The following is a 26,505-nucleotide window of genomic DNA, read 5'->3' on the forward strand; positions in this document are numbered from 1 at the left end:
CTTTTTTTCTTAGAAAGTCATTATCCGACTTAATGATGGCGTGTTAGCTATCAAGGAGTGACTTAGCAATACCATGGTGTTTCAAAATACGATTATTGAGAAGGTGGTAAATCCTAGCAACACTATATTCTAAACTCAAACTCAAATATAATTATATAATTATTCAAATTAGGATGTGAAATCACTTATTGAAAGTCGAAAAACTACCACCCATTCCAAAATGAATGTCTCAGGCCTGAGAAGAATGGGCGCAACAAACTCAGCGGGCTTTTTTTTTATCAAAAATATGTTTTACAATTAAAGTAACATTTACAAAGTAACATTGTACAATTAAACTTATTATTTAATAGCCTGGGGGGCGGTCGCTCCATTCCCAATCTGTGGTATCATTAAGAAAGTCATTTATGTTATAGTAACCTTTACCACACAAAGTTTTTTAACAATTCTTTTGAATAACGTAATACTTTTGCTTTGAACATTTTCTGGGATCCTGTTGTAAAAGCATATACATCGCCCCACAAAAGATTTGCTAAGTCGAGTAGTAGGCATTATAAGCTTATGTCTGTTCCTGGTGTCTATAACCAAGAAGGATTATTTTAGCAATCCTCAGCAGGTCTAAAGCTTGGTTGGAAGTGAACGTGAAGCTGAAGACTGGCCATCTAGTCCCGTTCTTAATCTGCTGGAATGTGATTTACGGTGAGTATTAAAGAGAAAGACGTGCTCTTAGCGCCCCGAATATTGAGAGTCCTTAAAGCAATCTATGAAATCGACAGTAAAGAACTTTCGTATTTAGAAATACGTTTTTCATATTGATAACTGGCGTTAAGATTTGTATGAAGGCCAGTAGAAATCATAATGGATGAGCTTAATTTTTTCTAGTGCCATAATGACGACAAACGAAAAAGTATTTAACGAATCGAAATCTGTATCGGAAATCATTCGTTCATAAGTGCATAGGTAAATAGACCATCTTGTACACGTAATAAGCGCTAAAACTGGGTGAGGTAAAACAGTGCCAAACGGCACTACCGATCTCTGCGTGTTTTAAAAACAAGTGCCCATACACATACATTATTGAGCATCAGAGTTGTGTCACAAATTAATGTAATTTGTATAATGAATCCTCGGAATCATCCGGTTCAGATTGAAATATGAACGTCGTCGGGTTACGTATCGATCTTTTTTACAGTTTCGTCCGTTTCTGATTCGAAAGTACTTAAATCCACCGAATAGAGGTTTTTGAAGTATGGTAAACGAAGTTCGGCTTTCATGGTTTCATATTCCTTAACAGAGAACGATATTCATTCCTTTAAGTGCATTGCTTACCAATTATATCATTCCATTTGTACTATTAACATCATTCAATTCAGCTTCATAAGATACATAACAGCTTTAAGGGTAAATGTATACACTTCTACAATAAAGTCCCAGCCACTGTTCAGGCATTATCTATAAATAAATTTAAATGTTTTATAAAAAAATGGCTCTGTCGTAAATCCTATTACTCCACTGCTGAATATCTAAATGATCGGACAGCCTGGGACTAAATTGTGATTATTTTATAGCGACTGTACAATATTGTATATTTTTATTGAAAAGAGCGCAAAAAAAAAGAATGCTGGGAGAGTTTCTTGCGCCGCTTCTTCTCTCTCAGAGCGCCATTTGTTTCCGAAGCGGTAGTAGTATCTAGTAGTATAAGAAATGACATCAAAAAGAATTCTAAAGGAATCAATTTTGAGAAAATAAATGCCTTTTATGCCTTTATTGTTCATCAGCGTGTGTTTACATTACACCATCTATTAGGTGGTCCAAATAAATCAAATTAAAAAATTTCACAATCTCCAGCAAATCAATAGTATTTACGTTTTATAAAAACACCCTTTATTTGTATGTAAAGATACCGAGTATTATATTATGTTATATCTAACAATGATAACTAAATAATTATTATATCTATAAAACATTAAAATTCTACTTTCAAAACATAAGATCATCCGACCATGCAAAAACCTAATGCGTCGGCCGAGTGTCGCTACTAAGGCTGAGATATAAAGAATACTCAGATTTTGCTCAGACTAAGACAGCCCAATACAAAAGTTAAGTTCGCGGTTTATCAAATTCAGCTAAGTTTTACGTATGTAAAGTATTTTTATTATAATAAGGGACAGATGAGCAGGGCGTTCAGCTAATGGTTATTGATGCGCCCTGCCCCAATGGAAATCCTGAGCGGCACTGTACTGCAATCAGTACAGTGCCGCTCAGGATTCTTGAAAAACCCAAAACGAACCCTAAACGGCACTACAATTGCGCTCGTCACCTTGAGACATAAGTTGTAAGTCTCATTTGCCCACTTGTAAAGGATAAGTCCCGGTTTCCACCAAAGCGGAGAGGAGACGTAAGCTGTGCGTGGCGGAGATGTGAGCTGTGAGAGCTCGAATACCGTCAACTGTTATCTACATAAAGAAAACGTCCTCCTTATTTTGAGTTAAAATACGTCGCTAAACTACTAAAGTCAGTTAAAAATACGTAAGGAACGCCTTTTGCATTCAAGATCAGTCAATCGAATAAATGACGCTTTCGGGTGTGCGACACGCGGGCAATAGGGCTTTTGACTTGAGATGTTGCTCTTGTAAATTTAAACAATATGTTATGTTTAAAGTGATAACCTTCACTTTTAGGATTAATACACAAAATTTGTTTACACAGAAACGTTTTATTTGTGTATCTGATTGTTTATTAAAACACGTCTCCTCTCCTCTCTACTTTGGTGGAGAACTCTTAAGTACGTTCTATATATGTCCAGCTAAGCGTGTGAGTCAGGCTCTCCAGGGTGCGTGTCGAAGCGCGGCCGGCGCGTGTTGTCTCTCCGGAGCCGCGTGGCTCGCACCAGGTCGGGAGTGGGCGGACGCCGCACGGGCTGCGTGGACGCCATGCGCAGGTGACTGTACAGCGGGATCTGGAACAAACACGTTACTTACGGTTAAGCTGACAGAGCGATCACTGATCTTCCTTCGCGTTCGAAGTAAATGCATCGAACAGCATTATATTACAAATATTGCTTAGTAGATAAAGTTAAATGTAATAAAACCATGTGTTGCCTTTATTAAGGCAGTACGGGATTGATTATACATTGATCGGGCCGGTCCTAGTTACCATTAACCATTACAGGACCGGCCCAAATAACGGGGACTCAGTGCTCTGTGAACGGCTGGATCTTCTACCGCATTTATCACGGGGAGTGTTCCGAAGAGCTGTTTAACCTGATTCCTGCCGCCGAATTTCACCTTCGCACGACACGCCACAAGTTAGGATATCATCCCCACCATCTGGATGTGTGGCGGTCCTCCACAGTGCGGTTTTCAAGAAGCTTTCTTCCACCGTCCACGTACTACAAAGCTGTGGAATGATCTTCCTTGTGCGGTGTTTCCGGGACGATACGACATGGGTACCTGCAAAAAAAGCGCGTACACCTTCCTTAAAGGCCGGCAACGCTCTTGTGATTCCTCTGGTGTTGCAAGAGAGTGTGGGCGGCGGTGATCACTTAACACCAGGTGACCCGTACGCTCGTTTGTCCCCCTATTCCATAAAAAAAATAACATTTTAACCATTATTATCAATGCATAGTAGAGATGCAGTACGCCAGTAACCATTGATCGGTCCGGTCCGAGTTACCATTAACCATTTGTCTATAACCATTATAGGACTGGTCCGAGTAACCATTTTAACCAATTAATAGTAGAGATCCGCGTACTCACAAGTAGAACCAATAATTATAGTTATTTAGCTAGTGTCATAGATTAATTTTGTATCTTAAGTAAATAAATACTTTTACTATAATACCAATATATATATATATATATATATATATCCCTAAGTGCACCCCTTTTCACTTCACGTTTTCTGCACGTGAACGTAACGGGAGTAGTACGTAAACGGTGAGGTGATAAAACCGGTGGAATCTGCTATATTTCTTGGCATAACTCTGGATTCCAAATTACAATGGGGCCCCCATATTAAAGGATTGGCCATCAGACTTAGTTCTGCAGCATTCGCGGTTAAAAAGATTAGACAAATAACTGACATAGATACGGCGCGACTAGTTCACTTTAGTTATTTTCATAGTATTATGTCCTATGGGGCAACGCTGCCGATATTAATACAATATTTGTGCTGCAGAAGAGGGCTATTCGCGCTATTTATAACCTACGACTTAAAGAATCATTGAGAGCAGAACTTTAAGAAATTAACATCTTGACTGTTGCTTCTCAATATATTCTTGATAATGTAATGTATTTTCATAGGCACATAAGTGAATTTGTTAGAAACTGTCATAACCATAATGGGAATAGATATAAACTTATAATGTCTACAATTCGGCTAAGTCAAGTTAAGTCTTTTGTGGGGCAATGTTTTGTGGGGCTTTTACAACAAGATCCCAGGAAATGTTAAAACAAAAGTATTACGTTATTCAAAAGAATTGTTAAATAACATTTGTGTGGTAAAGGTTACTCTAACATAAATGACATTCTTAATGATACCACAGATTGGCAATGGAGCGACTGCTATTAAATAATAAGTTTAAGTTGTACACACAATATTACTTTGTAAACATATTTTTTTTTTGGATGAAATAAAAGCCCGCTGAGTTCATTTTGGAATGGGTGATGGTAGTTTGTGACTTCCAATAAGTGATGTGACATCCTATTTTAAAGTGAAACTTTTATAACATCGTCTCAAACTTTTTCGTCTGTGTGTTGCATGTCGCGTGACGGTCGGGCGGCGCCTATAGCTCGCAGCAGCTGACCTTGTAGTGTATAGACTATTACTCATTTGGAATGAGTAATAGTCCAAGTATAAAATTAAGATTTATAAAGCGATTTTTATATCCTTAATGAAAATATTCCAAAAATTTTTAGCTAAATGTCTATAATGTGAACAGAAGTTTCACTTTTACCGTGGTTTCATAAAACCACACAATCCCTTTTTTTGAATAAAAATATTCAAATTTGTCTGTACCGTGGGAAGTGAGTCGTCGAGCACGATGGGATCCTGGCGATCGGGGCGGGGCGGCAGCTTGAAGTAGTGGCCGAGCATCGGCTCGGCGGGCGGCTCGCCGAACGTGCGCGTCTGGAGCTCGTGCTCGGTGATGTCACGCAGCGCGTCCACGGCCACCTGGCCCGGTACGTAGCGGGACACCTCGCCGCCGCGCCACACCTGTAGTACAAACACACACAGGACCTCATGTGTCACTCGGACAATTGACTCAGTTGGTGAGAGCGCTCAGACGGAACCCGAGAGGCGCGAGTTCGAGTCCCGCATCATCCATAAATTTTGGTGACATATTTAATTTAGCGATGTTGGAAGTTTGGGTGTTGAAATGATTAGTCTGACTGCGATAATAAGCTCCTTCATTATGCTATGCAGATCGTTTATACTAGTTGGAGAGATGAGTGTGTGTATAGATGTATAAAGGTTTTACACACACTACACCTCTCCCCTAAAAAGAAAAAAAAATAAATATATTACATATATTTTTTATACATATTTGTTCAATTTATAGTATCATTCCGTTAGATATAAAATCAAGAAAATACTTCAACATAGTTACTGAAATAATTCAAATAGGTGTTAAAACGTACACTAATTTACAAGTAATTTTCAGTTAATGACAAAAAAAACATTTAATTGTTTAAAGTTACAATTCCAAATAGGTACTTCTTGAATCATTTAAATTATTCATTACCAAAACTTATTAAAAAAAAACTATATGATAATCTAACCAATACCTAATTGAAATGATACAAATACATAAAAATATTTTATAAGTTTCTGTTTCTTACTAACAAAAGAAAACATAATGGAAACCTAAAAAAATACAGCAAAATTATTCACTAAACACAGTCTTCCAATTAACAACAAAATAAAATAGAAAATCAAAGATTTCTGATAACTTTAGCTAAAAAAAATATTTACTCACAACAAGTAATCCTTTAATCAATCCCAGAAGTGAGGGATATTACTTAAATTATAACAAATCACTCATACTGTAGTCTAAAAGTATCCTTCTTATATCTTCTTCAGGATTTTGAATAGATATCGTATTGAAGTACATTTAGAAACAACATAACCAACGTAAAAATTACACTTAGATATCTAAGTTCGTATTTCATTTGTCATCGTGCATACTGATGCACGATGACAAATGAAATGTAAAAATAACAACTGTGTTAGGCTTCTTCTTGTCAGATTGGTCATCGAACATAGAGCCAGATTCAATAGCATAAAAATGGCACCTGCTATATTTTTCGCACGCGTTAACCACGAGGTTACTAATCAAAGAAATTATACCTAATAAGTAGGCATACTTTTGGTGAATTGGTCGATGTAATAGTAGCTCGGTTAGAGATTGATAAGGTACATTTCATATTTTTATTATTATTGACACACTCTTACACAAATTATTTGCCATAAAATTGGGGCAAGACAACGATATATTTATTACAATATATTTAATTAAACATACATAAATACATATAAACATCGATGACTCGGAAACAAACATTCATATTCATCATATAAATGATTGGACTTACCGGGATTCGAGCCCGGAACCTCTAGCTTGGTTGCCAGGGTCACTAACCACTGGGCTATACGGGTCATACCTTGAAGGTTGTAAAACTAGCGACCTTCTGCACGTCGGGAGGGAAGCGCGTGGGTGTATCAATGTCCCACGGCACGAAGCTGCCCAGAGTGCCCACGTACTCCCCGGAGAGCCGCCACCCTCGCACGCTGTAGTCCGACGAGCCTCTGTCACCGACATTGACCATCAATAGACATTTCATTTTACTGAGCGGCACTACAACTGCGCTCGTCACCTTGAGACAAACGATTTTCAGTCTCATTTGCTCAGTAATTTCACTCGCTACGGTGCTCTTCAGACCGAAACACAGTAATGCTTATGCATTACTGCTTCACGGCAGAAATAGGCGCCGTTGTGATACCCATAATCACACATCCTGTGCAAAGGAGTTTCCCAATGGTGCTTTTAGTTTGGTGCTAGATGTAGAAAATATATATCTAGGTGTACTTCATTTAACAAGTCGTTATAACTTCTGCAGGATCTAGTAATGTGGCTATTTGCATGATAGTTACACCTCGCCACGGGAGTATGCAAGCCTGGGAGTGTCCAAGCATGCTAAGTAACTCTGTACAGTCGATGTTACTGTTCGCTCTATTGCACAAATACGCCAAATTTACCAGTGGGCTCCTTTGCCTTAGTAGCCAAATAAAGAATACATTAATTTTTGCACAGGATGCCGGCTAGATCACGGTTACCACACACGGCGCCTAATTCTGCCATGAGGTAGTATATGTAAGCATAATTGTTTCGCTCTGAAGGGCGCCCTAGCTAGTGAAATTACTGGGCAAAAGGTAACGAGCGAAGTTGTAGTGCCGCTCAGAAATTTTGAGTTTCTCAAGAATCCTGAGGGCACTGCATTGTAATGGGCAGGGCGCATCAATTTCCATCAGCTGAACGTCATAAAAAATAAAAACAAAACTGCTGTACGACGCCTCTCCTGAAGCGGCATCACAACTAATGAATGTGCTGTGGTCGGACTAAATAGCTGTGTTGTGTACAGTGTATGGCTCACGTGAACAGCAGCTGCAGGTGGTCCACGTAGGCCAGGGAGGTGATGCAGCGAAGGTGCGCCCGGTAGCTATTGAGCAGCAGTGGCAGTGGCTGGTCCCTCACGCTGCGCTTGGCGCGACCCTCAATCCGGTCCCGCCACAGAAACGGGAACGTCACTCGCAGTTTCGGCATGCTGATGTGAACCTGTAAGATGGAAGGAGAGATGATCATAACTATCCACCGTCTTCGCTTGCTGTTAAGCTTGGCTGTGACATATCTAAAAGATTAGAGTTAGTTACTTTTAGTAAATATAATAAATCAATGATTTTAAAAAATACACTTACTCAATACTTTTATACACATTATTTCTACGTAAGTGTCATTAAAGGATGGGGGCAGGCGATGGCTGGTCCATGAGTCAGTATCGTTACCCGGCGTTACTTCATGTGACTTGATGATCCTAAAACACTACCTCATGTCGTTTAAAAAAAATCTTATGAATTTAGTTATATACATTTTCGTAATTAGTTAATTAATTAATTTAGATAATGTAATCCTCGCTATAACTTTATTTATTTACAACGTACGTAGGTCACACTAAAAGTTTTGCGTAACTTAAAAAAACAAGATGTTATAACCAAAATTTTATGTTTATTGCGTTTCAAAATACTCTCCGTTACATTTTAAACATTTATTCATGTGACCAAATAATTTTTTAAAACAGAAGGACCACATATTTTAATGCATGTTTTCTACGTGCTGATTGAACGCTATTACTCCCTCTTCGGAATTGGTAAAAATGAAACCTCTCATCAAATCTTTGATTTTGGGGAAAATACAGAAATCACAGGGTAATCACGGGGGTATGTGCACGATGGGTGACGAGTTGTACTTTTTCGGAAGCTAAAAATGACTTAGTTTTGTTGGCCGTGTGTGAAGAAGCGTTGTCATGATGTAGGAGAACGCGTCGTCTTTCGCGAACTTTTTTTAACACCCTAGTCAAACAAACCACTGGGCAGTAACACTCTTATGATCTTCAAGTGGAATTGTGCAGATGGGACCCGTAGCTGAGAAAAAAAATGCGATCACTTTTGTTGGCCTGTTCTCATTTTCAGCCCGCTTCTGCTCCACTGTCAGTTGTGTCATGAGGGATCCAACGACAGCAAAGTTTCCAAACTTTCAATTCTTCCTATAAAATTTTCTGAATTTGGCTCATACCAATCCCCAATAGTCCTCGATTGTCTCATAGGTAATCCGCGGGTTTTCTTGAATAAGCCGCTTAACAGTAGTGTTCGGTCTTTGCATTGTATACTGTATATTATTTGATAAAGTGCCAGTTAATTTCAACTGTGCAAGATCGGACTTGCTAAGGTGCTATCTATCGCGACAGTACCTCAACACTAAGTTAAAACCGGTAGCATATTAGTGGTGCTAGGCGCGACAATTGCGTGACGTATGTATGGGCGGTTGACTAGCCTGCACACCAATTCTTCCACTAACGACCGCCGTACGAGAAAGTGCTCGGCCGCCCATCGATTGTTGAAACGTAATGCTGTTTATGGCAAGGAGCAGTACAGGTGCCTTAAGCATTGTTCTTTTTTTCACACTTGTTTTTATTACACCTACCAAAGGTTCTTCTACCAAACCTTCAGTCTGTACGGCGCCGTAACCAGTGAAATTACTGGACAAATGAGACTTAACATCTTATGTCTCAATTTAACGAGCGCAGTTGTAGTGCCGCTCAGAATTTTTGGGTTTTTCAAGACTGCATTGTAATGGGCAGGGTGTATCAGTTACTATCAGCTGAACGTCCTGCTCGTATCGTTCCTTATTGTTATTAAAAAAACAATATACAGTACTTATAATATCGAACACTCGTTATAACTTACTTTATCTACGGTAAGGTAGTTAGTCATGAGCCACACTTTGACGTAGCCAACTGTAGTGCCCGTGAAGAGGTAGTTGTTATCAACATCGGTTGCAAACGCAGCCACGTAGTCACCCGCGGTGTGGATACCCTGGAAGGCTCCTTGCAGTCCACCAGCCGGGTGGTCTGACCAGCACTGCACCTGGCCATTCTCCAGGGACAGTATCAGGGACGCTGGAACGGATAAGATACGAATACTGAGCAGTGAACTGCAGCTTGAACTTGTAGCTAAATGGGTTACGTATAGCTAGCTAGAAATGTCCTTTTTGTATTTATATATGGCGATATGTGTAGACGACCTGAGTCCTGACATATACAGTTATACTCGGCGTTATGAAAAAATGATGAGAGTGACATTTTAAGATGCTCAGCATTTCTCTAACACAAAAGTAACAGGTTGAAGTTGGTTCCTATCTGACGTTTGCATCATTCGTTATTTTTTTTTTTTGGTTTCTTCGTCCATTATTAGGACAGCAATGGGTTCAAGCCCATACAGCCGTATTCATTATTTAATAATTAATTGTCAAAGGCATCTTTGCAAGATTTTTACAAAATTGTTCTTTCTAAGAACGTAGAATAACTTAGATTTTTCCTTCGTTAGGCCAAAGAAGTACAACTTCTTGCGTGCATACATAAGTACACACACACTTGTTTTTATTTGTCAGTGTGTACGTTAGCTAGTGTTTTACTATTCAAAATACTGAGGAGCTATAAATTCCAAGCGTAGTCGTGATTATTTACAACTTGTATAAACGACTGTAATCGAAAATCGATTACAGTAGCAATAGGTTAGGTTACCTTTTCTTCCTTGCTGTCTCTCCGATAGAGATGTTCCTCTCTATCGCACTCATTTTGTCTATACACTAGTGTATTGTAAGATTTACAAACTTTAGCTCAAACTTGAGCATCACCAGCTGTTAACGTAATGACCACTTGACCTTTTCCTTTCCTGTCTAACGCGGTAAGAAGTCTTGAATGAAACTTGAATGGCTTTCATACTGATTTATTGATTTATACCAAAATTAACGATGCGGCCTTCAGGTCGCCGCAGAAGGAACCAAAGTGAGGGCACAGATTAATTATTACAGGACACATTTTGACATAAAGTATTACTGTCTAATATATAAAGGTTGAGTTACATTGTTAAGGTAGGTAACACATAAACATCAAACATCGAAATAGTAATTATTATGGGCCTAGTATGGAAATTGAATGTAAATTAAATTAATGTTAATCTATACTAATATTATAAAGCTGCAGTGTTTGTTTGTTTGTTTGAACGCGCTAATCTCTGGTACTACTGGTCCGATTTGAATGATTCTTTCAGTGTTGGGTAGTCCATTTATCGAGGAAGGCTATAGGCTATGTTTTTTTTTCAAAATTAGGGATCCGTAATAAAATTGCTATTTTGTAACACAAGGTGTAAAATCGAAAACCTATTTTTGCGTGCGCTGCAAAGACTATTGACAATAAAACAAAATGATGTACAGGCTATAATATAGGCAATATTTTATTACTTACAAAACTATCGCGTGAATTATACTTTATATGGCAAAACAACGTTTGCCGGGTCAGCTAGTAAATATTAAATGTTAAAAGGTTATTTTGACTGAACACCATCTAAGATTTTAGTATTACATCGATCAAGATCTACGGCCTTATAAATAAAAATGGCATAAAGTTATAACTTAGCATAAACCAAGAATAATATGTAAAATGTTTACAAATAGACATTTTGCTTACGAATGGTTTGTTCGGACGTATAACGTTTCCCGCGTTTATTTGCAAGGCAGCTTGTCATTAGGAAAAGTTTAGAATTATCATTGTATTGACAGTGTTGTCAACGATATTGTTAACATTTTGCATTTTCTTTGTTTATCATGAATTATATCTTTATACCAAGTTTATTTGTAAGGCCGCTAGAGTTTTATACTGAATATAAACAGTCGCTTTTATCAGAACCGGAGGAGATTCTATGCCAAAATATTATCATCGACTTAGATGAGTGTGATAAGCGGTGATGAAGACAAGGTACTTCTCTTCGGTTATCCATATTCGATTATAACGCGAAAAGGCAGCCCATGTTTTCAGAGTCGTCATCCTTGTGTAGTGACGGATCAGTCTAGGGGATTTCTTGAATAGCCTTTTTGAGAGACATTCTGGTCTCTTCGGCAATGTGGTACTTCACCTGTTTTCAATCACGTACTTACCCACGCGCATGTGGATGGGCCGTGTGGTGAGGAAGATCATGGCGTGCACAGCCAGCTGCCTCATGTTCTGCAGCCGCGAGGGAAGCGTCACCGCGGAGACGCGCCGTGCGCGCGCCTTCTGGACGGCGGACGCGGCGTCTATGACAGACTCGCGTCCGCCGCCGATACTGCTGCTTGCCGAAACCATACGTCACGATTAACAAAATAAATTTCGTCGATACTCCACCATCTGAATGTGTGGCGTTACTCCACAGTGCGGTTTTTACTGTTCTTCCATGTACAACCAAGCTGTGGAATGAGTTTCCATATTGTGTGGTGTTAGGACGATACGACATGGGTACTTGCATAAACTTGTACACCTAAATAAAGCCGGAGTAAATTCCTCTGGTGTTACAATAAAATATGGGCGGCGGTGATAACATCAGGAGATCCGTACGCGTAACGTATCATGGCGCTTCCACCTTGGAAATTCCTTCGAACGTGCTACGGACATGTGGTCCAAATCTGGCACCGGTCATTAACTGTCTTTTCCAGCTCTCAAACAGAACTGATGGAAGAAAATTTAGTGTCCACTCCTAGTCAACTACGGTTCTATCGCAAGTCGTTACCGCCCATTTCTACAAAGTTATGGAATTTATGTTTTTGGTTCATTGCGCCCATTGGTCCTTTCATCAAGGTTGTTATGGATGTGGCTTGTTCCAACTAATACCCATAGACGCTGGCGTCCCGCAAGGCTGCGTTCTATTCCCATACTGATCCTCCTGAATATCAACGATATGCTGCAAATCAGCCAACTCGAGTTGATTACCCTAAAACAGGGTAGGGTCTAGCCCCGTGGTGAGGACGTCGCGGATGTAAGCTGACGACTTTTATATTACCGCTGCTGCTAAGAACAGTAATGTAGTAAATTATAGCCTGTATGCGATATAGTTGCTCTGTAAGTGGTCATTGCTGTTTCTGATACCTGGGTCGCCGGATCATGGACGAGGTGCGCTGCGAGCCCTGGGCGGGCCCGGGCTGCGGTGACGTCGAGCGCTTGTTGTACACCATCTTGATTCTCAACATGGGCTCCGTGCACGAGAAACGTCTAAAGGTATGTGCAGATTAAGATAACCTATAATATAACTGATGCAAAAACGGTTTAGATATATTTTTTCTTAAACTCATAATGGCAAATAGATAGATAATTTTTCATTCGTCAAATACTTTATTAGATAGTCGCAAACAGAAAGTATGGAATGCTTAAGTCTTCTTTTAGTTATTTTATTTTGCTGCTCTGTTAATCTTTGCATAGCGACAGAACTAGTTGGATAGTGTGATGGTCGATAGTATAACGGCTGCACACCTGTAGGGCTGGCCGGTCTCCAGCTTCCACAGGATGAGCTCGGAGCTGTAGGAGGAGGTGGCCAGTGTGAGTGGCTGGCGAGCGGCGGCAGCCAGCACGTCATCCGAGTGCCGCGTTTCCCAGGCCTTGCCCGTGCGCCCTGTGCCGCCTTCCTCAAACTCCGTCACGTGCCGGTTCCAGCCCACCGCCATTATCCTGCAGCCAGGTGAGTGGGATATGTGGTTAGATATGTATTACTTAAATGGGTCCTGGGGAGAGAAATAATAATAATAAGTGACGTAAAGCGAACACCATCCAAACCGCCAGGGGCAACGGTCCTTAATACCACAGAGTAGGGTTGATACTTGCTAATACTAACTCTTTGCATTGCATTTTTAAGTATTAATTTTTATTAATTTTTTTAATTTTTAAGTTACATACATTGTATTGGGTTTAAAGGCATAAAGGCATTTATTTTCTCAAAATTGATTCCTTTAGAATTCTTTTTGATGTCATTTCTTATACTACTAGATACTACTACCGCTTCGGAAACAAATGGCGCTCTGAGAGAGAAGAAGCGGCGCAAGAAACTCTCCCAGCATTCTTTTTTTTGCGCTCTTTTCAATAAAAATATACAATATTGTACAGTTACTATAAAATAATCACAATCTAGTCCCAGGCTGTCCGATCATTTAGATATTCAGCAGTGGAGTAATAGGATTTACGACAGAGCCATTTTTTTATAAAACATTTAAATTTATTTATAGATAATGCCTGAACAGTGGCTGGGACTTTATTGTAGAAGTGTATACATTTACCCTTAAACCTATTATGTATCTTATGAAGCCTACTAGAATTAGTTACAAGCAATCCCTTATTTCTAGTGTTATAATAATGAAAATCACTATTAAGAGCAAAAAGGTGACGATTTTTGTGAACATATATTAAATTTTCATAAATGTACTGACAATAAACAGTCATAATATTTATTTCTTTAAATTTTTCTTTGAGAGACTGTCTATAACCAAGCTGATATATAGCACGAACAGCTCTCTTTTGCAGAGCAAACACTATATCAATGTCAGCAGCATGACCCCATAGTAATATACCGTACGTCATGATGCTGTGAAAATAACTAAAGTACACTAATCTAGCGGTCGCAACATTCGTGTACTCTCTAATCTTTCTAACTGCATATGCCGCAGAGCTGAGTCTATCTGCTAGATGGGCAATATGTGGACCCCACTGAAGCTTTTTATCTAACGTGATACCCAAGAAGACCGTAGTGTCCACAAGTTCCAATCTCTGGTCATTTATAAGTACGTTGGTTTGTACCTCCGCTGTGTTTGGTGTAATGAACCGTAAACACTTTGTTTTTTTACTGTTTAAGTGCAGATTATTCGTCTCAAACCAACGCACTATCTTTGAGAGTGCATTGCTTACCTCGTCGTCAATATCCGCACGTCGCTTCACTTTAAAAATAAGTGAAGTATCATCAGCAAACAATACAATCTCATGGCTATCATCTACCACAAACGGTAGATCGTTAATATATATAAGAAACAAGAAAGGACCGAGAATAGAACCCTGTGGAACACCTATTCGCACAGGTTTACCCGAAGACCGTTTGCCATTTACATCGACTATCTGAACTCTTTCGCTTAAATATGATTTTAACAGATTTAGGGCTCTATTTTTCACTCCATAATGCTTTAGTTTTAGGAGTAAAGTTTCATGGTGGACACAGTCAAATGCTTTTGACAAATCACAAAAAATGCCCAATGCATCCTGTGACTCTTCCCAGGCGTCAAATATGTGCTCAATGAGTCTAGTACCCGCATTAATTGTTGATAAACCCCTAGTGAAACCAAACTGATTTTTGTTCATTAATTTACAAAAATGCATTTGTAGCTGTTGAAGCAAAAGTTTTTCAAAAGTTTTACTAAAAACAGGCAGCACTGAAATAGGTCTGAAATTAGCAGGGTCAAAAGAACTGCCCGATTTAAACAAAGGTATAACTTTGCTGTATTTCATGAGGTCAGGGAACACACCCTCATCTATGCATTCATTAAATATTATTGCTAATTCAGGTGCTATAATGTCAAGTATGTATTTAACAATATTAGTCGAATGGCCCCATAGGTCTTTTGTATTTTTTAGGTTAATTAATTTGAAGATTTTTATTATATCGCTACCTGTAACATAATTAAATTTCAAGTCAGTAGAAGATACTGGTACGTGTAATTTAAGCATATCATATGCTGCTTTTGGCGAAGAGTTAAGGTATTTGGTCGTGACAATCGGGATTTCGGAGAAGTATTTATCAAATTCATTTGCAATTTCTATTTCCGAATTTATAACGCGATTATTAATATTTAAACAGATAGAGGTGTTACGGCAATTCGATCTACCAGTTTCATTGTTAATTACACTCCAAGTCGCTTTTACTTTATTATTACTGTTTTTAATTTTATCTGCAATGAAACGTGTTTTCGCTTCATGACAAACTATTTTAAAGAGCTTGGAGTATTTTTTTACATATATTTTAAATTCTTCACTATTATTGTAATGTTTCTCATAATATATACCTTTTAATAAAGTCTGTTATTATTATAGCGTACATTATGTTAGCAAAAAAAAACTGACCCACCGAACGCGAAGAACAGTCTAGTACGCGGTGCAACAATACGGAAACCAAATGGTGATCTTCTTGCATACCTCACCCATAAATGGGCGCAAGCTGTTGAATCGTAGGGAGAGGCGTTGTCGATGAGTTTGGACATAGCGAAGGCCTTCGATCAGGTGTGGCATAAAGCGCTTATAGCGAAACTGCCATCCTATGGGCTTCCCGAGAAGTTGTGCAAATGGGTCACTAGCTTTTTGGCCGATCGGAGCATCAAGATTGTTATCAACGGTGCATGCTCCGACTTAAAACCTATAAACACTGGTGTCCCGCAAGGCTGCGGGCTATCCCCTACACTGTTTTTTCTGCATATCAATGATATGCTGCAAATCATCAGTATTCATTGCTATGCAGACGACAGCACAGGGTATGCTTCCTACACTGGCCGTCCCAACATGTCCCCGGATAGCGTCGACGAGAACGGGAACAAACTTGTGTCTGAAATCGAGACTAAGCTTTGCAAAGTATCAGAATGGGGCCGACAAAATTTAGTCCAACACAACCCCAAGAAGACACAAGTTTGTGGGTTCACCACTAAAAAGTCTCCCTTTGTCGTATGCCCTCGATTCGAGATTACTTCTCTAACTGCCATAGCCTGTATTGGGATACTTGGCGTCGATATATCGACCGACGTTCAGTTCCGTGGTCTCTTGGGAGAGAAGGCCAAACTGGCCTCTTAAAAGCTTGGTGTACTCAGTAAGGTGAGATAGCACTTCACTAAAGCCACCGCCTCCAACTGTATAAGGCGCAAATTCGGCCTCACATGGACTACTGTTCTCACCTCTGGGCGGGTGCTCCCCAGTACCAGCTTCTTCCATTTGACCGCATACAACAAAGATCGGCTCGAATCATCGACGATCAAGTCATCTACGATCGGCTTGATTATTTGGCATTGCGTAGAGATGTGGGTTCTCTCTGCATCTTCTACCGCATTTATCACGCTCAGAGGAGCTGTTCGGGTTGATTCCAGCCGGCGGCCGAATTCCACCACCGGACATTACGTGCAAAGTACCATCCGCGTCACATTGACTTCTGACAGTCGCGCGATTTGCTAGAAATTTCTTGCCTCGCACACTCGCACACACTTTGTGGAATCAATTACCGGCTGCGGTTTTCCCGAACAGATACGACTTAAGGACCTTCAAGAAAAAAGCATACTCCCACCTTAAAGGCCAGCAACACATATCTTGACACACCTGTCATTGCGGATGTCCATCACCTCTTTCTATCCCGTGAGCCTCTTGCCCGTTTGCCCCCTCTTATATATAAAAAAAAACCTATCCCTTATCGAAATTTTATTGGCCACTAACTACGAGTTTAGTAACTAAAGGTTAAGTTGTGCACTTACCCACTATGTTCCTTTTAAATGCAAGCAATTAGCAAGTCGCATTTTCATTAGCTTGTTCCAAGCAATTAAGAAGCTAAGGATCGCAGCAGATGGAGGGAAATCGTACGGGAGAAACTGATGCAGCGAGGGAGTCCCAACCCTCAGTAACGAGGAAAACGACGCGAGGAGGAGGAAGCAATTTAATGAGACTCGGCCCTCCTTCTTAGTACTAAACGGGGCTAAAGCTTAGGAACGTGCTACCTGAATCTCAGTCGATCGGAAATTAAACTATACGTGAAACAAAATATGTATACAAAGGGGAACAAAAAACACTTCGCGTCATAAGACAAGACAACATTAAAATAATAAAAAAGAAAGTTTAACAATTTTAAGTATATTTTTGTAATGTTTTGTATTGTGTAATTTGAGTGTAATACGTTCGGAATTTTTATGCACTTTTTATTTTACGTTTAAATAATGGATGGATAAGTGACTATTTAAACCGTTTGGCATACTCAGAATCCTCAGATTCAGGTGAATATATTATATTACTTCATTTGACCATCCAGTAGTCATTTTATCGTACTCGCGCTATGTAAATAAAAGGAAAGAAAACAGCGCCGCAACGAAGACTCGAAGTACGTACGGCTTCGCTCACTGTCAGTGTCCTCCAGTGAATGCATGACTGGCGAATGCCGATCGTGTGGGCACGCGCATGCAACTACACGCGAATTCCCGTTGACGCGAGCGCAAAAAACCGACAAGTCATCGATCGCCGCGGTCGCTATGCCGATTATAGACGGTGATCGACGATTAGAAGCAAATAAGCCCTCCACATGATCGTGCTCGCGTGTCATCGCCGATTCTGAAGAGGTGCCATTACACGATGAATAACGATTAACTTGCCGATGACAGACGATCATACAAGTAACCAACATGTAACGATCATCGCCGGTAGTGAAGAGGAGGCATGAGGTGTATAAAAAATGAGAAATTCGGACAAAGATAAATTGTTTTATACCTATATTATGTGCCTACGATTTGTTTGCCTCAGGCCGGCTTAAATAACGAACGACTTCGAAAGAGTGCGTGGCGGCTAAACAGAAAGAGAAGACTTATCCTTTGCCGCGGACAAGACCTCGGACGGAAATAAAAGATCTTACCGTCCCTCAATCCAGAAACAGTTGGTAACTTCACACATGTGCTCAATCTCCATTTCCTTCAAACACACTCCCGTATTGAAGTTCCACACCTGTATTGCGTTTTCAGGCCGTTAATAACTTACGAGTAATGTGAATATTATAACTTTAACTTTTGAGTTTCCTACAGTTTCTTCCGAAAAGCTAATTCTGAATTTTTCTTCTTATATTTTTATTTATGGCAATTCAAAAATGAAATTAAATATGTATTAACTTTACCCAGTTATTCTTATATTACATCACTCAGGTAATATGGGTAGGCAAAGAGGATGTAAATACTACGTAAAAAGAGGCGGGACTGCCTAAGAAAAAAATTAAATTTAGTTTAATATGAAACGTACAGTGATTTGACATAAGTTTGAAATAGTAGTAATAACAGTATGGCGCTTGGCGACAAAGTATAATCTGGCTAAGTTTGAAAGCGAACAGTTGTTTAAAACGTAATGGATTTCGGTTATCTCCGTTTTTTACAAGATTATAATCTTCCGACATCTGTCAATCTATCAATGACTGCACATTTCATACAATCGTGTGAATCGCTTTTTTCTTAGAGAGTTTCGCTAGGCTGTGTGTAGGTATATATGGGACGTCGGAAGTACACGACAACCCGATTAGACAATAAAGTACCTGTGGTACTTTATTGTAAGTAAGGACACTACATACAGAGATGCGAAGTTTCCCAACGTCATTCGAAGCTAAATGTAACCGTTTCCGGAATTCAATTTTGTATTTCTTGTTCTTTCCTCTATTACCAGCTGCCATATTTTCGAAGGAATACATAACTAATAGCATTTACAAATATTTAAAATATTAATAAGTTATAAACGACAATTAATATTTAACACATACTCATTACAACGCCCAGCTTTTATATCAATCCATTTATAATTGGAGTGGGACGCTCCTTTGCACAGGATACCGGCTAGATCATGGGTACCACAACGGTGCATATTTCTGCCGTGAAGCAGTAATGTGGAAGCATTACTGTGTTTCGGTCCGAAAGGCGCCGTGAAAAGCTAGTGAAATTACTGGGCAAATGAGTCTCAACATCTTATGTCTCAAGGTGACAAGAGCAATTGTGGTGCCGCTCAGAATTTTAGGGTTTTTCAAGAATTCTGAGAGGCATTTCACTGTAATGGGCAGGGTGTATCAATTACCATCAGCTGAACGTCCTGCTCGTCCCTTGTTGTCATATAAAATCTATCTGATCCAGTTGTATCTTATAATCCATAGTGATTGTCCATACCCTTGCTCTTGAACCACCCACCCACCTTATGAAAAGTACTCTTCATCTTTGAAAGATTGATTAAGGCAATTGCGGTAGAGCGCGGCAGACAGATGCCCAAATGGTCTCCTACAGCAGCTGGACTGGATATACCTTGCCGCCTTACCTTGAGCGTGCCGTTCCTGGCGCCAGTGACGAGAAGCTGGTAGCCGGGGTCGAAGCAGGCCGCCGTGATCTCCACAGGAATTAGCTCCCCGTGCAGCAGCCGGGTGTGCGCGTCCCGAGTCAACACGTTGCGTTTACCTGGCACCGTCAAATCTTATTAAATAAAGTAGAATCTAATTTAAATATAATGATGACTGTAGGTACGAATAAATCAAAGAAAAATACTATAACATGAGATGTTACTGCTATATCAACATACCAGTAACTGGATCCCAATTAATGATGATACTGTCCATGCCACACGTGATGATGACTTTGAAGAGCGGGTTGTAGAGGATCTTGGCGACGGCGCGGGAGTGGGTGACGCCGTCCGTGTGGTGCGGGTTGATCTGCTCATCCAGCACGAGGATAGCTATCTTCATGGCAGCCAGGAGTAGCTCGCGGGTGAACGGGTTGTAAACGGCCGAGATCGGCGTCCGCTCGCCCACTTGCGCCGGGATGTCGATGTACGACTGTCAGATTTATTGCAGATCATTACGAGTGAGACATTAAAAAAATTGTCAAACAGACAGCGAACTGAAAGCGTGACGAAGCGTTTTCATTTTCATATGTATAATATCATTTGAATCTAGTCACATAAAAAAGCGAAAGCAAACCGAATACGTGGCGAACCAAATGACGTGTCACGCCGGACAAAGCAAAAGCGAGCACGAGCAGCGAGGCGTGAGCGAGATGTCAAACGTAGAACGAATGCGAGACGCGAAGCAAGAGCGAAGCACGACGGTTGTGTTTATTTACAAAACATAGATACGAATACACGAGTGGCGTCCCGAAACGCTTCGCTTTCGGTTTGCTGTGCCCTACTTTGTAGTTTGACGTCTCCGGTTCGGTTCGCATTCTCCATACTTTCAGTTCGGTTCGGTTCGCATTTATGTTTGACGATATACAGACATACTTATATAATAATTTGCTTATCGCTGTTTATTTGTTCCACGTGCATATTTTGCTAAAACTGTCATGCAACTGATTTCAAATGCGTGCGTAACGTAACAACTCGCTGTGTGGTGTTATCATGAATAGAGCATTATAGGACATATACGAAGACGGACCTGCATGCACACTTGCCCATGCACGTCCCACACCTTGATGACCCGGTCCCTGGACAGCGAGTAGACCAAACTTCCCCTGTTCTGCAGCACCAGCGCCACGATGCCGGCATGGTGCCCGTGGAATGTCACACTGGCCTTCGTGGGCACGAAGGGGTTCCACACTCGCACCACGCAATCTGGCCCACCCGTCGCCAGGACGTGGGCTTCTTCGTCAAACGCGAAGCACTGCACCCCCTACACATTCAAACTTAACGGTTGTTACTTGCTCAGCTTGTGAAATTTGTAGTGTGTTATGTAATAGTGTAATATTAAACATGACATTTCCAAATCGATTCATATTGTTTATTAGATAAATGACGACATTAGACACCAGTAAGAGGCTCCTTTGCACAGGATGCCAGCTAGATTATGGGTTCCACAACAATAGTTCTGCCGTGAAGCAGTAGTGTGTAAATATTATTGTGTTTCGGTCTGAAGAGCGCCGTAGCTAGTGAAATTACTGGGCAAACGAGACTTAACATCTTATGTCTCATAGTGACGATAGCAGAATTGTTGGGTTTTTCATGAATCCTGAGCGGCACTGCATTGTAATGGGCAGGACGTATCAATTAACTCTCTCTCTCCTATCTCGTCCCCTATTTTCACAAAAATAAAACTAACCCACAACTTGCATCAATCTCCAAGTGATTTCGTATGAAAATACATATTCCACCCAAATACTTAGGTATAACAAAAGAATGTAGATGAAGCCACAACCTGAGAGTTGAACAAAGCATACAAGATCTTATGACGATGCGTCTTTCGAACGGTTAGCTCAGGTGGCAGAGCACTCGCACGGAACGCGAGAGGTCGACGGTTCGAGTCCCGCATCGTTCATTTAATTTTGTTTTCAAATTTTATTTGTGCTAATTGTTTAATTAACTACTTATTACATGGGGCGTGACCCATACGCTAAACGCTCACCTTATCCAGGTGGAACATGTTGTGCGTCTTGGAGCCGGCCAGGTCGCACATCAGCAGCGAGTCTGGGCACGTGGCACACGACACGATGCAGTGCAGCGACGAGTAGAAAGACACCTGCCGCACCCACTCCGAGTGCACGCGCCTCAGCTCTACCAGGCGCAGCTCCGGCAGCAGGCGGGGCTGCCCACGTGTCCAACATTCACTTATACCAAAGCAAGTAAAAAAAAAATATGTGTGTGCTTATGTATGCACGCAAGAAGCTATACTTCTTTGGCCCAACAAAGAAAAAATCCTTAAAATTGTTTATTACTCGTGCTAAACTACGTTTGTAGAAGAACAATATTTTAAAAAAATTGCAACGATGGCTTTGATAATTAATTATTAAATAACGAATACGGCTGTACGGGCTTGAACCCTTTGCCTATCCTAATAATGGACGAAGAAACCACAAAAATAACTAATGTCGCAAGCGTCAGAAAATTTTAGGAACCAACTTCACCCTGTTACTTTTGTTTTACAGTGATGCGCGCGCATCTTAAAATTTCACACTCATCATTTTTTCATAAAGCGCCTAAAGAAGTATAACTTCAAAAATTTGGCAGTTGTAGATAGAAGTGAATTCAATTTATTTTTAAAAGCTATTTCCAATAATATACAAATCAAACAAAACAATATTTCAACAGTATATACACGTTGTACTTTTCACTAAATCCATTTAATTTCCCTTATAAGATATACACAGCACTAATGTTGCATAATACGTCAGCTGTATAGCTACAGATATACTGCTTTAAGCATTTCGGTAACGCGAATTCACGAGATTTGAGCCACCCAAAACGTGTCTAACTATGTATTATATTTAGGTATTTATACTTTATTTTTTTATTATTTATTTATCGTTTGCGCCAGTCATAAGCATAACCATAAGAACGAACAGAAAGAAGTTTTCACTTCAAAAATCAAACCGATATGCTAAGAAATTGATTCTGTCTCATTAAGTTTAGTTAATTTTTCAGCTTACTCTTTTCTGTAGATCAACATGTCTGAGTTGTATGAGCGACTTCCCCGGTTGGTTACGGAACGGTCCTCGCTTGATCGGCGAAAACGATAGCACCCGCACGCTCCCGCCGACGTCGCCGCAGATCAGGATGCTGTTCTCGTTGATGTCTTGATGGAAATGGTAGTGCATGGTGCATATCTGTAGGAACAATAGACTTACTATCTACCCGATATTAGACAAATAGCGTGCGAGAGACAATGACATCTCCAACGAAAATCCAGACTCCAGCAAAATAGAAAAGTAAGCGAAACTATAGTAACTAAAATTTGAAAACAAAATTTTATGACCTCTCGCGTCCCGTGCAAGTGCTCTCCCAACTGAGCTAACCGTTTGAGTGTCGTATCGTTATAAAACCTAGGCTTCATCTACAAGATCTACTTTACAGTTGATAACCTGCTCAACCCCAATATTTGCATATTAGGAAATTGACTTGAGATGCAATGTAAACGATGGAACGCGAGAGGTCGTGGGTTCGAATCCGCATCGTTCATAAAATTTTATATGTTTATTAATCTCAGAAGTGAGGGTTATCACTTTAAAAAACATAAATTGTTTTCTATAGTAACTGTAACCGATTATGATTGAGGCCGTAAACGCTTGACATTAGCTCCTTAATATAAAACCACTAGCTAACACCACATTACCATATGAAAATTGCTCCCGCATTATAGGGCTGTAACAACAGTAAGCAACGAGATGAGGAGGACGCTCAGGTGATGGTAATTGATACGCCCTGCCATAAGGATAGTTAATGCATGAAGGGTAATAGAATCCTGAGCGGCACTGTATTTTATAATACAGTGCCGCTCAGGATTCTAAACCCTAAACCCAAAAATGCTTAGTCCATGATAAGAACCTCAAAATCAACATGGACAAGACGAAGAACACGCCTAATTTCCATGTCGCACCTACTCCCGAAATTGTTGACGAGTACGTGTACCTTGGACAAACAATCCAGTTATGTAGGTCCAATTTTGCGAAAGAGGTCACTCTTCGAATCCAGGATGGGCAGCGATGGGAAGCTCCGTAAAATCTTCTCGTCCCTAATACCAGTGTCTGAAGACGAAGATTTTCAACCAATGATAACTTACGGTACGCACACGTGGTCGCTAACTATTGGTGACGATGATTGATGAGAAAGCTCACGGTCACTCATGCACATGCTCCGAGCATAGCCAACTTTCAAAATTCGCTGTGTTGGTAGATAATCTGACGATCTGGTCTAGATTGCTGGAATACGTTGGATGAGGGCAGCGCAGGACCGATCGTTATGGCGATCTTTGGGGGGGCCTTTGTCTAGCAGTGGGCATCTCCCGGCTGAATTTATAGGAAATGTATCTGTTAGCTGCACTTATTTCATTTATTTGACTTTTATTAACTTGGTATTGGTAACGCGGGTGAGTCCACTGTCAAAGGCCTGGTAGTGGATGGTATGAAACTTTTTTTGTTTTGTTCACAGTCTTCAATATCAACACTGAACACACCATGTACTCCCAACTGGTAATAACTATCTTGAGCGTGAAGGTCTTGGCGGTGCAATCGTAGAAGCGAAGTTCGCGCTCGGTGGAACTTGTTACTATGATGTTAACGTCCGGCATGCACGTCATGTCCAGTACCCAGGTGGTGCGAACCTTCAGGTGTGCTGGGAAATTAAAAGAAAAAAAAATAATTTATAAAATTAAAAGTAACTATTGACGTACAATAAACAACTAGACTCCAATTCGGCTATTAAATGGTCGTCAAAAAATATCCGAGCGCCGTTGTATATACGTATACCTTAACTTATACAGATAAAATTCAAATATTCATTCACAATAACACCTTATTTCGTGTGCAATATTGTTCAAAGTAGTAACAATACGGCATGCGCGAGACAGACGCGAACACGAGGCAAGCAATTTAAGTGTAATTTTTTTGCACAATTACTAAAAGTCGAGTTAGTTACACAATTTTGTTAATTTAAAGAGGCACCTACACTGAAATATGACACACCATCCTTTTAAGTTTGGATATGCTGTTAGTTGGACAGTTTTTCAATGAACCCTGACATTGCGTGGCGTAGTAATCAAAGCGCGGTCGACACACAACTGAACAAGAACTCTGCCTAATAGACGCGGTGGCAATTTCTGGGCGTGATTGTGAGTCTTGTTGTTTATTGTACGTCAATATTTTTATTTCTGTATAAATAAATGCATATTGTATAGAAGCATAAACGTCTCATTTGACAGGGCACTCAAACAAATGTCACACCATAAAAGTTCTATGTTAATTTGAAGTAGTACCTACTGTCAATGTACGTAACTGTTGAAGTTAATCTATTGCTAGTGTTATGTATTTTTAGCTATGTTAGTGTGAAAAATACCACAAAATTCAAGTCTAATTATGTCTATAGAAGTTAGGTCAGATTTTCATCTTATATGACGTAAATTTGCAAGAATAGATACACTGTTAAACATATTACTAAAACAGAGAAGAACCTGCGTAAAACCTTGTCATTAACAGCCTTAGTACCGCAGTGTAAGTAGGTTTAAAGTCTGAATTTATCATGTCAAGTGCATTTAACGGCTAAAATAAACACAATTATTTATTTACACAATTATTTTAGAGTGACTAGATGCCCACGTAAACCTGTAAACTTATTTGAAAAACCTCCTCGCATAACTATTTTGGGGATCAATTCACCTGTGTCGCGATTATGCAAAATTATAAACGATTAGAAATGTTTAGACCCATTCAGTGATTCGTTGCCTAGGTTTCGAAAACAATTAAAAAAATATATTGTTAATAAATAATTATTAAGTATTCTTGATGTGTTTAATACATTTATCTTAACTTATTAGGTAGATTTTGTTAACTTCCCAATTTCATTACATCATAGAATGGTTGTTTTATAACTTACTAGCTGACCCGGCAAACGTTGTTTTGCCATATAAATTTTTTTAGAGTTAGATCGTTTCTTGGTTATTGCTTTATTTTTATAAAATAAACGTAGCCTAAGTTACTCCTTATTACATCAGCTACCTGCCACTAAAAGTCGCCGTATTAGCCGGAACAAACAGACAGACAGACCGACAGACAAAAATTGTAAAAAATGTTATTTTGGTTTATGTACCGTATATGTATTCATAATATACATTTAGTAAAAAACGGTTATTTCAATATTACAAACAGACACTCCAATTTTATTTAAATGTATAGATAATTCACACAATATTTTTATAAATTATAGCCTATATGTTATTCTGGTGTGTAAGCTATATTATTGCAAAGTTTCATCAAAATCCATTCAGTAGTGTTTGCGTTAAAGAAGTTCAAACATACATCCAGAAATACAAACTTTCACATTTATAATATTAGTAGGATACTTTTTTTATATAACTATTTCACACATAATTTAGCATGCAGTATTCACCTTAAAAGGTAATGCATTTAGTAATAAGACCCTTGTAAATTAGCATAATTATAAATGTAATATTGTAATTACCGCTGGTGAATCTAATTAAAAAAATAAAAAAAATTACTAATACGGCTTTACTCGCGATTTATCGGTGTGCTACCGTACTCTTAATCACCACCCGCGCATCCCCTCGTGCCCTGTCCAGCCGCGCACTACGAGCACAAGACCGCAGTAAGAGATGGGACGTTATCGCGATCACACTACACTCACCCTGATAAAGGACCTC

General features: G+C 39.7%; 1 protein-coding gene across 2 annotated transcripts in view; it reads right to left on the reverse strand.

Annotated features, from left to right (window-relative positions):
- Positions 1-1,858: 1,858 nt before the first annotated feature.
- The window catches only part of LOC126968668 (WD repeat-containing protein on Y chromosome-like), a 28,094-nt gene continuing 3,447 nt past the window's right edge, over positions 1,859-26,505 (reverse strand). The window contains exons 4-18 of one of the 2 annotated variants that reach the window (XM_050813702.1): positions 24,307-24,464; positions 22,784-22,960; positions 21,763-21,942; positions 20,800-21,033; positions 19,950-20,202; positions 19,692-19,828; positions 18,265-18,353; positions 13,113-13,307; positions 12,732-12,854; positions 11,768-11,937; positions 9,520-9,731; positions 7,653-7,834; positions 6,663-6,807; positions 5,017-5,214; positions 1,859-2,956 (exon numbers count right to left, since the gene is read on the reverse strand). In XM_050813702.1, coding sequence (XP_050669659.1) covers positions 2,804-2,956; positions 5,017-5,214; positions 6,663-6,807; positions 7,653-7,834; positions 9,520-9,731; positions 11,768-11,937; positions 12,732-12,854; positions 13,113-13,307; positions 18,265-18,353; positions 19,692-19,828; positions 19,950-20,202; positions 20,800-21,033; positions 21,763-21,942; positions 22,784-22,960; positions 24,307-24,464 — 2,606 coding nt within the window. In that variant the 3' untranslated portion in view covers positions 1,859-2,803. Of the gene's footprint in view, positions 2,957-5,016; positions 5,215-6,662; positions 6,808-7,652; positions 7,835-9,519; positions 9,732-11,767; positions 11,938-12,731; positions 12,855-13,112; positions 13,308-18,264; positions 18,354-19,691; positions 19,829-19,949; positions 20,203-20,799; positions 21,034-21,762; positions 21,965-22,783; positions 22,961-24,306; positions 24,465-26,505 lie in introns of those variants that run through there. The other variant, XM_050813703.1, reaches the window with a different exon arrangement.

The sequence above is a fragment of the Leptidea sinapis genome, chromosome 16, assembly GCF_905404315.1.
Source record: "Leptidea sinapis chromosome 16, ilLepSina1.1, whole genome shotgun sequence".
NCBI classification, from domain to species: Eukaryota; Metazoa; Arthropoda; class Insecta; order Lepidoptera; family Pieridae; genus Leptidea; species Leptidea sinapis.